The following is a 12,161-nucleotide window of genomic DNA, read 5'->3' as shown; positions in this document are numbered from 1 at the left end:
TTTTTATGTAGTTCACAGCCTGTGGCACGAAATTAGCACGCACTATGGCTTACGTGATTATGTTTTCAATTCGCTGTAGTTTATCTCACCTTATCAGTAGGAATTTTTAACTTCGTCTGTTATTAGTTATTGTCAGTACGGATTAATAGATGTCTTTAATGGAACCAAAATACAATAAAAGTGAAGTGAAATCTTGGCTTAAAGTTTGCCTTAAAAATTACAACGTGTCTAAAATTGAAGTTCAAGATATTTCTTACTCTGGAAACGGAGACGCGACTGGTGACATAGTTGTTGTAGATGTACGAGCTCGAAGTTCAAATGGTTCAGAAAACTTATAATCTTACTCTAAAGTGTAGCAAAAACAGTCAAAACCTACGAGAAGGGTCAATGTTTTTGAATGAAATCTATTTTTACGAGAATGTGATGTCAGCGCTTTACAAATTTGAACAAGAAAGAGGTATTGATAATCCTTTCAGCAATATTCCAAAATTCTATGGTAGTTATAGCCCTTGAAAATGTTTCCAAAATTGGATACGGTTTGTAGAGCAGAACAAAACCTATGAGTTTCAATCATAGAAGTATTAAGTTAATTATGCTGATACCAATAACATTAAAATTAAAAATCTGTCTTCGGGACCACGAGACTGTTGTCGATATCGGCGAAGAAGCGGAAAAGAGAAATGTTAAAGAAGCTTTTAGTTTTGATGTTCGAAATAAAGAGCTCTTAAGAAAAAGAATTAAACCGTTGATGAAGTATATTGTTGAACATAATTTTGTGTAATTATTATTTCTACATTTTTATAGTTAGCAGTTAATAAATAAACAACTTTTGTAGCTGATATTTAGGTTAGGTTATTTAAAATCTGTTTTTAACTGGGCCGTGTAAATTCGTGACTGCTATTTGTAGACTAAAATTCGTCGTTTTTTTTAATAAATAGTTTAGAATTTTTTTAACATAAACAATCTATTAATCTCGAAAAATTAACTGTTCGTTCCGACATACCAACTACTATTCCGATTTTCGTAGAATAAACCATTTTTAGATAAATTTTAAATTTAAATATACTTCAAAACTAGTAACCATTTTAGATTATACTTTGATATAATTGTTCCAATTCTAATTTTTAACATTACTAAATCAGATTGTTATCTACAACGTATTTCACAATGTATTTCATTCTTTTCCGATATCGAGCCGTGTCCTTGGCAGGCTGAAGAAATGCATCTGCAATATCAGTTCCTTCTTCAGCCGCTTGAACCACATCTGGAATGTCTTCATTTTCAGTTAACGAAAACTTATGTATCATCATCGCCATGAGAATGCCGAACTTGCAATACTTTTTCCAGTCACTCAAAAGTTGATCGAAACTATACAGCGAATCACTTCCACACTTTTTCAAATGCTTCGAGAAAGAAGTGTGGTAATGCTTCAGAATGCTGTTTAAGTCTAGTATGTCTTTTTCTGCCACTGTTGTGAATAGGAAATACGAAAGATCGAGTATTGGTGATGATAAAGTTGATATTTGCCAATCTAAGATTGCGAATGTGAAAGGCTCACCGTCCTAAAAAAATGTAAGAAAATTTCCATTCTGTTCTCTTTAATTTACTTACTTTGTGGTAATGTAAGAAGTTGTTGCTCCAGCAGTCACCATGTGTAATGACATTCAGTTCTTCCACCGGTTGACTGATGGACTTAAAAAACGGTCTTACTTTTGACTTCAAAGTTAACCACTTTTCCAGAGTTCCATTGTCTAAATCATTGACCAACAATTCAGACACTTCTTGAACAGACTGCTCAAGCCCTTCGAACATTTTTGTAGTTTTCGTAAATTGTATCAAAACATTGTGCAACTTTTCAGCAAGTCCTTTAAATTTTTCCGGCTCTTGTTCCCTCATAGCAACAGAAATTGAATGAAATTTTCCGTACTCCTCCACAATCATTTCGACATGCTTCCGTGTTAAAGGGGTGGTTCTTTCCCATAAGAAATACCCTTTGCTTTTCAGATTTTCCAGAGCGATGATCTCCATGTCACCAGTGCTAACAGTTCCGTAACATTTTGCCACTTTTCCAAAGGGTTTATCAACGTTTCTTTCCTTTTGGAATTGTGCAAAAATAGGAAAGACGACATCGTACAAATAAATTTCATTTAGAAACGCTTGTTTCGCAGGTGTTTTTTCTCTTAAAGCTGCACTAGTTTTTGAACATTTTAAGACTAAATCGTACCGTTTTAAATCTCCGGTGGCTGTTGTTCCGATTATTGTGATAAAGATGATATCTCCTAAATAGCCGTCACCTTTTTCTGAAGTTCCTTTAATGTTGTACTCCACATTGTTAATTTCTCCTTTTTTTAAGAAGGTTTCTAGGAAGGTTTTGATGTGCACTGCGGTCATGATTATAACATTCGCAACACTGAGTTTATAAATTAAGTTTCAAGTAGTTTAGCGTAGATAACGAAATGGAATTATTGTGTACATTCACTCACCACTTTATAATTAGATAAATAATTTTTAATTTTTGAGGTAATTGAGAGGAAGATCTAAAGCAAAAACTGATAATAGAACTTAAAGCTCAAGTAAAGTATTTAAGAATAAGAACAAAGGTATGAAAAATATAATAAATGTCTTTATTATTTTATTAACAACGTTTCTTATTCTTGCATCATGTAATAATGATGAGATTTGTTTATACATTTCTGTTTATATTTAATTTGAAATAACAAAAATTAGATAATCGTTACAGAATGAAATGTTATCAAGTTATAATTTTCCAGCTTAAATTGTTTAAATAAAGTATAAAATATTTGCAAACATAATGTTATGGAATATTATAAAATATATGTACAAATGTGTTTTAATCCTAAAAATCTTGAAAAATACGAAAGTCATCCGAATTTAAATTTGATAAGAAACTGTATTTACATTCTGTAGTCAATGAATGAATATAAAGCAGCGGCTTGTAAAATGGATAAACAAGAACTTGTATACACAGAATTATGGCGCATGACGTTAATAACTAAACCGTTTAATTTATTTTGATGTATACCTATTATGTATCATTGTGTTATTAGATTTGTTTAATCTCTCTATTTAAATCTGTGTAAATATGCACTCACTTGTATATTTCAAATTACTAATGAAAAAAATGGTACTCTTATTATTTATTCAATTAATTCAATTAAGTAAAGTTTTAATTTATTGCACACTACTTCGTATTGCATTTTTTTTATCAAACTGATGGACCGAATTCCCAAAACAGAGCGGAGCAATCATCGAGAAAATGAGATCATAGATGATAATTTGCTTTTCCCCACTCCTATTCAACGCACACACACTTTTAACACTTGTAGAATACCAACATCGCTTCAGTCGGTGAACAAAATGGAGCCAAAGTACAGTAAAAGTGAAGTGAAATCTTGGCTTGAGCATTGTCTCAAAAGAGAAAACCTGTCTGAAATTGTCATCCAACAAATTTCCTGCACAGAAGCAGGCGAAGGTGCCACCGGCGACGTAATTTTTGCAGACGTGCAAGCGCGAGGTGCAAATGGTTGCGTGACGACTTATCACCTCGCTCTAAAGTGCAGCAAAGTCAGGAAAATTAGGGGAGAAGCGTCAGTTGCAACACCGATGTTCTTAAATGAAATTCACTTTTACGAGAATATATTGTCGGCGTATCGCAAATTTGAAATGGAAAGAGGCATTGAGGATCCTTTCAACAGTATTCCGAAATATTTTGGCAGTTATATAACCGGTGATCGTGATGTTATTGCCCTTGAAAATGTTTCCAAAACTGGCTACAGTTTATGGAAGAGAACAAAACCGATGACTCTGAATCATATTAAGTTGATTTTAAAAGAATATGCGAGGCTTCATGCAACTTCAGCGGCTATGGGAAGCGAGAATCCTACAGCATACAGTTCAATGTTAGAACCTCTAAATCGGCTTTTCGAAACATTCGAGAAAGGGCATTCACCAGTTCTTGATACTTTTTTTCGAGCGGTTGGAGAGATGTATGATTTGCTCAAAGGTGAGTTAGATGAGAAGATTTTGCTGAAGTGGAAGTATTTCGCAGAAAACACACAAGCAACAATTTTTGAAAAAATGAAAGAAGTTCGAGGTTTTAAAATCGTCACTCACGGCGATTGTTGGAATAACAACTACATGTTTCAAACTGATGTGAGTGCACAAATCTTTATTGTTCGCATTGTAATTTAATTTGTTTAGGAAAATAATAAAGAACTCCCCACGAAAGTGACGATACTAGACTGGCAAATTACGAAAGTTAGTTCACCTGTTACTGATCTGGCGCATTTCCTCTTTGCAAGCATATCGGAGAAGGATTTGGAAAATTTGGATGATATTTTGAATGAATACCACGAGAATTTTTTGGGGATTTTATTGAAGTTACAGGTTGATCCGAAAGTTTACACTAAAGAGCAGTTTTGGAAAGAGTGGAAGGAATATAGTAGATATGGGATTATGATGGTACCAATTACTTTAAAGATTTGTCTTCGCGAGGACGATATTGTGATTGATTTAGGCGAAGCAGAAGAACAGGGAAATTTTGCAGAAACCTTCAGTTTTGAGATTCGGAATAAGGAACTTCTGAAATCAAGAATAAAACCCGTGGTCAAGTATATTGTTGAAAATAATTTAGTGTAATTTTTATTAATAATAAATATTTATTTACATTAAACCATTTTTAAATGCGTATTCAATTATGGGCCGCATTCTGTTTTTAAACCCATTTGTATTGTTAATCTCGAAGTCAAAGGACGAGTTAATTTCGCCCCCTTTTTCGACAGTGTCAACCATATCAGGCACTACACTTTTTTCCATGAAGGCAGCTTTGACTAACAATTGACACATCCCAACACCAAACTTCGCATATTTTTTCCATTCTTGGAAAAACGTTTCCAAAGAGTACGTTTTCGAAAAAGTGCTTCCCATTTTAGTTAACGCTTCACTAAACGCACAGTGGTACTCTTCAACAATAGTGTTTAGATCTGCAACATCCTGTGGACCTATACAAGAAAAGAGAAAATACGACAAATCAAGGACTGGAGAAGAGACGTTGGTTAACTGCCAATCCAGAATTTTTACATGTGAAATAATTTTCTTTTCATCATCCTGAAAATGCATTGTCAAACATCGTGAATTTTCACAAGAATTCGCACTTACGTTGTATTTAAACATAAAATTGTTATTCCAACAGTCTCCGTGGGTTAAAACCTGCAAATCGTGGGCGTCAGGAATCATTTCGTAAAAAATAAAATCCATTTCGTCTTTGAGGGCAAGCCATTTGCTTAACACATCTTTCTCGAGATCGTCTTTCAACAAATTGTATGCCTCGGTGGCAGTTTTTTTGATAATTGTCACAAAATCAGTTTCCTTAAAAAAGCCTCTTAGAATATTCTCTTGCGTGTTGTTCGCTAGTTCCTGGAACTTCTCAGGTTGTCGTTCTCGTAATACCACTGAAATTGCGTGAAATTTAGCATATTCTCTCACTAATAAATTAATATGAGTTCTAGTCAGCGGATTTTTCATGTTGTACATTTCATAACCGAAACTCTTTAAATTATCCATTATGATAACTTTTCTGGATGCATCACTGTGCACTCCGTAACACTTTGCTAAACTGTTGAACGGGTTGCCTATACTTAGTTCCCGTTGAAGTTGTTGGAAACAGGGAACAACTTCTTGGTAGAAGTAAATTTCACGTTTGAATGGTTCGTGGAAAACTGGGGATAATTTTTTAAAGGCTTCACTCGACTTATCACATTTTAGAACGAGACTGTATTCTTTTTTCACTCCTTGTTTGCTTGTGCCCTCCACATCCACGAATATCACGTCTCCCCAGTAGCCACTGCCTTTTTCTGTATTTCCAGTTAAATTAAACGAAAATATTGCCAAGTCTTCGTTGTTTAGGGCGGTTTCCAGCCAAGTTCTAACTTGTTGTTCATTCAGATTCTCCATTTTTACAGGAACAAACTACCACAACACTAACTGCAACTTCACTTATGTAGATAAACGTGTGAGTATGAGACAACAGTGTTGCTTTCTCACATTTATGTGAGATGGAGGTAGTGTATTGGCACCGACTGAATTCCGAACTGGAGATTCGATCATTATTGCCGGGCGATGTTATCAACTTGGTTTAATATTGTGAAATCGATTTTGGCTACGTGTAGTGTTAACTTGATGTAATGTTGCGTAATCGAATTATTTCGCATGCTAGTCTTTTTTTGACTTAAGGGGATATCTAACAAACTGTAACGGTAAATTCTGCTTCAAAATTCTGCGTAAAGGAAAAATTATATGAAACATTAGACGGCACTCTTTTACCCATGGTCAGTAATTACTTACTACGGTAATAAAACCATAAATAAAAACTACTTCTTAAAACCCCAGCCCGAGTAGTTTAGATTATTATTACCATCATCTTGTGGTCAGGACAATAGCTAATAGTCTTGACTGCACTGATGGCCAAATTATTATTGCCCATGGCCAGTAAATCTTAAATACTTTGATAGTAGAGTCCGATATTTTACAAATTACACCCGTGAAACTTAATAATTACAATATCTCATTATTATTATTTAATATTTATCTTCATAAATAAATTAAATTTTTCCCGAAAAGGTGGGATTTGTGTAATTGCAAAAATTGAAGAATTAATGGATGCACTGGGATCTTCGAATTTTGTCCAAGATTTTTGTGAATGTAACAAAAAATAGTGAACATAATTATAAATAATTAAATTATATATAATAATTATATTCTGTTGCTTTAGTGATTGATCTATCTTTTAAAATCTTTAAATTACGAAAATTTTTTCAGTATTTTCACCACCCCAAAGTCATAATTTTGACAACAAGACGTTATATTACTGTCTGGTTGTTCTCAAAATACGTATGTGTGAATTTTGAAAAGCTTACGCATGTGGAATGCTAAAAATTATTTCGCTTTCAGCCAAGTTTTCGTATTTAATTAATCAAAAAGTCATGAAATATTCACTTTACAAAAATTGTATATAGCATTTAACATAATGCACGTTGAACAGATTCATATGCAAAAAACAAAAAGCAATTTACTCAAATAGTTTTCGAGTAATCGTGTTTGGAAAAATACATTGAATTTGCCTTATATTCAAATTTGTTCGAGATCCTCTTAAAAAATAAAGATAAAGACAGATATTTATCACCTAAAACTATTCTAAAACAATTTAAAATCCTAATTCATCAGATATAAAGTTCAAAATTTTGAAATGAGTATCCTCAAAGCTACGTTTAGTTTGAATAAAAGAGAAAAATCTTTCAGGCAAATTTAAGATTTTGTGTGTTTATGGAAAAGCTTCATTTGTAAACTATCCCTTCGGCTACAAAATTGATTTATGGTACCCGCATTTCTACCTACCAGACCTCTCTGGTACAGAGAAAAGAGATCTTACTGCTAAACAAGGATAACATGTTTCGAATATGAAATTTTCGAAACACGATTTCTCAAAAACTATTAACTTTAAAAAAAATCTGTTTAGTCGACATTATGTAAAATTAGTCTACGCATGTGGAATGCTAAAAATTATTTTGCTTTCAGCCAAGTTTACGTATTTAATTAATCAAAAAGTCATTAAAAAATCATTTTACAAAAATTATATATAGCATTCAACATAGTGCACGTTGAACAGATTCATATGCAAAAAACAGAAAGCAATTTACTCAAATAGTTTTCGAGTAATCGTGTTTGGAAAAATACATTGAATTTGCCCTATACTGAAATTTGTTTGATATCCCCTTAACACATACTATAGTAAGGTTCATTATCATCCCTCAAAAGGTAGGATCGAATTTTTGGTTCTGCATGGAGTTGCCTTAGTTTTAACAGTACCTACATTTCGTCGTCTAAGTGGCAACTTACGCAATCTCAATTTTTGCAACTTTACAAGACAATAAAAAAACTGTTTTTTTTTAGATTAAATACATTTTTGGAATAGTAATTCTCTATATTTGTTTTTTATTGTGTTTCAAACAATTATTAAAAGTTTCAGTAAAATAAAACAATTTTCTGAAGAAATTCTTGAGATAGAGGGTGTTGCCTTAATTTTTGCCTGAGATAGAGCAAGTTGCAGTTTACGTTTTTAATACTATACAAACAACAAACAACTTTTTTTGTGTTAAATGACAAATCTCATCCTTTTAACCATTTCAATTGTGAATACAGTTGCGAGCATGGAATTTCGGGTATTGCTGTAATTTATGAACGGACCACCGTCGACATCGACAACCTTCTGGTATCGATGTAGAGCATAACATAAATAGACAACTTATTCCAAATTATTTTAAACATCAGTCATAATCACAATAAAGCTTAAAGTACATCCAATTCTATGTGACAGAAAAAGCTATAAGCGTTAATTGGTTGGCCATTTTTTTTCACTGTGTCTTCTGTAGATCCTGATTAAATTAAAATGAGTGAAAAAGAACGTATTAGTTCAGTTGAAACATAATATAAAGAGCCATCGCTAACTTCCATTTTTTTGGATGTTCAATTAGGCAATTAGATTAGGAATAATTTTACAAACTCGCCGTATGTTAAAAATTATGACATTTACGATGCTATGTTGATATTGTTGAAATAATAAAAAACGTAGACACTTTTTTCATGCGTGTTCAAACCCTTGCGCTGACCTTTTTTTCGAATTAATTACATTGCTTTAAAAAAAATGTTTTTTTTTAAATATTATTTAATGATCTGGAGATTTATTACTTTGAAATAGAAATCTTGAAATAGCGTATGTTGCCTTACGTATTGAGATAGCGGATGTTGTCAAATTTTCGCGTAGAGCATAAAATGTAGCGAAATTCAAAAAACAGACTCCGTCACGACATTCCCCACGAAGAAACAATTCGAAAACAAGCAAAAACGAAAAATCGTCAAAATTGAGATAGAGGCAGTTGCCACTTAGGCGACGATTTGTTTGTTTCTAATAAAATGCCATCACGTTTCTTTTCTGCTTATTTAAAAACATTGGGAGTTATTTTAAGTAAAAGGAAGTTGATTAAAAAATGTATGAGTACACGATGTAATGGTACGACTTTGCGATCGCGAAGTGAATTTTTCGGACATAATTTTGTTCGAACTGTACATTTTGTCACCACGACAAGTGTAGCAGCTAACACGTGTTTCTCATCTGGAGACGCTGTCCGAACCTTTTTGTTTTGGCCTGCATTCCTCTTGTCCCTTCCGGGAGCAGGTAGAACTGGAAGACGCTCTTTGCGTCCAGCCAGATGTGGTAACTTTCCATTCAATCGCGCTTCGATGACGCGATAATTGAAATGCGTAAATTAAATGATTTAAGTTTTCAAAGACATGTAAAGCAATTGGAGTCGTAGAAGAACTACTTGCATGTAGAGCGTAGCATGATCTTCTCTTCTTTCGGATTAGCGGTTAATTAATTAAATTAATTAGTTAATCGTTTGTTCTAGTAGTTCTAATAGTGCTTGCATTGAAACCAGTAGAAAAACAGCATGGAAACAAAAGAGTACTAAGCGTGACATAAATTGCATCAGCGTAGTGCGATTACTAATTAATTAATTAGTAATTAATTCTCGTCGAGTGCTTCGAAAGCTCCATTGCTGCAGGATGTATCTTTCTTACAGGTTCGCGACAAATTGTTTCGTTTGGTACGACCGTACCTCAATTGATGTCACAAATTCATTGTAATTAATTTAATTAGATAAGCAGGGAGATCTGAGTTGAAATGTTAATTCAAAAACCACAGATTGATCGTGTTGCCATTGTGGTACTCGGAGAAGATCTAATTAAGTTTAAACCTTTTTTTTTTTTGTAATTTTTGAGCATTGGTCGATCATCGTCAATCAATCAAAAATCAATCGAACAATTTGAAAAAGACACCAACAAAACATAAGTAAATTCGGGAGAACTTGAACAGCCAATAGGGAACAGCGTCCCCTTTGGAAGGGTAGTGCTGATTGGTCGAGAGATAGCGTCGGGTACGACCGAGCTTTTAAAAAGGGCTGAAACTGAAGATTTCGGGGATTTTCGATTTCGATTCCATTCGGTCATTCGATTCTAAGTTCTACAGGAGACGAATTCGATTCGGTTTTTTCTATTTCGGGTCATTAGATTCTTGTTGAGAATTCGATTCGATTCATGAGATTCTAATTTCTGGCTCTTATTCTTCTACACGAGTCGATTCATTCGATTTGTAATTGTGAAGTGTTTGTGCAATTTGCCACGTAAGTTTGATCACACTTCCTTACTTTGATTTTTGTTTGTAAATGTATCGCGAGGATGAGATTTAACCTGTTTTGGGGTCTCCCATTTAAAGCGATGACGAAATGAAATAATCAGTTAGGGTGAAGCCAACGCGAATATAATTCGTTAGATAGGGTGAAGCCTTCGAAACAATAAGCCAATAGATTTGCTAAAACCTCGAAGCGATCACAAAACCTTAGTTAGGGTGAAGCCTTCGGGAAAGTTAAATAAATTAGCTAGGGTGAAGCCTACGCGAAGGATTGAGTCAATTAGGGTGAAGCCTTCGGGAAATTCATTAGCTAGGGGAACATGCATTATCTTACGAGTACCGCCAGCTCGAGATGATGACGCCACGAATATTCGGCGCCATTTTGTACTTGCAGTGTGATGTTCTAATTCTCGTTAATTAATTCATAGATTAATTAACACAATCATTTTAATTTCATAATTTTCGTGCAGTCGTCAGAACTATGAGTTCTGTGTTTTTTTTTTTTTAAACAATCAAAATTTATTCTGAGACTAATTTTTCTTGTCTCATTTTCATTGATTCCCTCCATTTTATGCTCCTTCTGAGTGCGAGGCGATCAATAATAAATGATCAGATTCTTTTCTAGCGTCCACAAGAATTTCGATTCTAGTTTTTTTCTAACAATGCATCTGACGCTACGAATATTTTGATTTGTCAAACAATCGTACGCTAAGGCGTTTGACTTGAGCTTGCTCGTCAATTTTACTCGATTCTATTGATTTCTGACCAACTACAATAGAGAGAATTAATCGATTACCATGTAATTCCAATCAAAGACAATTTTTCCTAGAACTTGTCACCAAGGTGCAATTCTAGATGCATTAATTGAGACCGGACTAATCAGCGCTGCTTAGCAAGTTCGATCGTCTCCATGTTAAAACGCATTCATAGTCAAAATATTTGACTGCAACTTTATTTTGTGCATTTTGATCCTGAATCAAACAACACCTAAACCTAATGGCACTAAAAGGTTCTGCACAGTTGTGAGCGTACAGGTCCGAGCCTCTGATTGCCGCCTTACGTATCTTCTGGCCAACCGTTTACTCTTTAGCCGCCTCTGATTGCCGCCACTGGCCGCCTCAGACTGCCGCTACTGGCCGCCGCTTATTGCCGCCGCCACACCGTGTCGCTTTGCCAGGCGAAAAACTGAACATCCCAATAATCAGTACCTTAATGTTACGCGAAAGCTGTAACTCCTTTGCACATCCACAAAATGCGAAACTTTTCAAAACTCTATTGTAGTACAATTTCAAATTTATTCAATTTGATTCTAATTAATAATCAATTTCAAGTGTCTTTCTGACACGGCAATTTTCCACGACTGTACACGTGATTAATTCAATTTAATCTAATTTTGACTTTCGAAGTCCGATTCTGTTTGAGTCTCTTGCAAATCCATTTGCAGATTTAATTCCGTTCGAGACCAAACCAAATTCTATTTTTTTTTTCTCAAAGTTTTAATTTAACTTCATATACTTTGAGGATTGAACATTGCAAGTCACACGATGCTCTGATATTCCAGAGAAGGCGATTGCGACTGAAAACACACGCAGAACGAGGAAAAAAAGGGCTAAATGAGCAATAACATAAAACTCTTAAGTTCCTAACCGTTCTAAATTTCTAAGAATTGCGACAGAGTGGTGTCTCCGACAAAGCGTTTAATTTGAAACAGTTCAAAATAATTGACGGCCAAAACTCAAATCATTTTGATTTGATTTTGTTAATAAACAATAATTGAAAGAATTTCTTTGTGTTTCATTTGTCTTGTAAACTGCGGCCTCACTGAATTTGGGGTTACACAACATAAATGATTTAAAATTTGATTCTAAATATTTCTTTTCTTTCTTTCTGAGCAAAA

General features: G+C 34.0%; 3 protein-coding genes across 3 annotated transcripts; 1 reads left to right on the top strand and 2 right to left on the bottom strand.

The window, feature by feature from the left end:
* Positions 1–1,083: 1,083 nt before the first annotated feature.
* Positions 1,084–2,537, bottom strand: LOC148181318 (uncharacterized). The gene is made up of 2 exons (XM_088041393.1): positions 1,612–2,537; positions 1,084–1,562 (listed from the first exon to the last, which is right to left on the bottom strand). The coding sequence occupies exons 1-2, from the start codon at positions 2,389–2,391 to the stop codon at positions 1,134–1,136; spliced, it is 1,209 nt and encodes a 402-aa protein (XP_087897519.1). The 5' UTR covers positions 2,392–2,537; the 3' UTR covers positions 1,084–1,133.
* Positions 2,538–3,344: 807 nt separating this feature from the next.
* Positions 3,345–4,693, top strand: LOC148181317 (uncharacterized). The gene is made up of 2 exons (XM_088049010.1): positions 3,345–4,173; positions 4,222–4,693. Exons 1-2 carry the CDS (start codon positions 3,379–3,381, stop codon positions 4,657–4,659), a joined length of 1,233 nt encoding a protein of 410 aa, XP_087905136.1. The 5' UTR covers positions 3,345–3,378; the 3' UTR covers positions 4,660–4,693.
* Positions 4,628–6,132, bottom strand: LOC148181316 (uncharacterized). Its single transcript, XM_088048996.1, has 2 exons — positions 5,179–6,132; positions 4,628–5,127 (listed from the first exon to the last, which is right to left on the bottom strand). Exons 1-2 carry the CDS (start codon positions 5,971–5,973, stop codon positions 4,684–4,686), a joined length of 1,239 nt encoding a protein of 412 aa, XP_087905122.1. The 5' UTR covers positions 5,974–6,132; the 3' UTR covers positions 4,628–4,683.
* Between the last annotated feature and the right edge of the window lie 6,029 nt (positions 6,133–12,161).

The sequence above is a fragment of the Gnatocerus cornutus genome, chromosome 1 (genome assembly GCF_029298725.1).
Source record: "Gnatocerus cornutus isolate USDA-ARS CGAHR chromosome 1, icGnaCorn1.1, whole genome shotgun sequence".
Classification (NCBI taxonomy): Eukaryota; Metazoa; Arthropoda; class Insecta; order Coleoptera; family Tenebrionidae; genus Gnatocerus; species Gnatocerus cornutus.
This window is presented reverse-complemented; position numbering and strand designations above follow the sequence as displayed.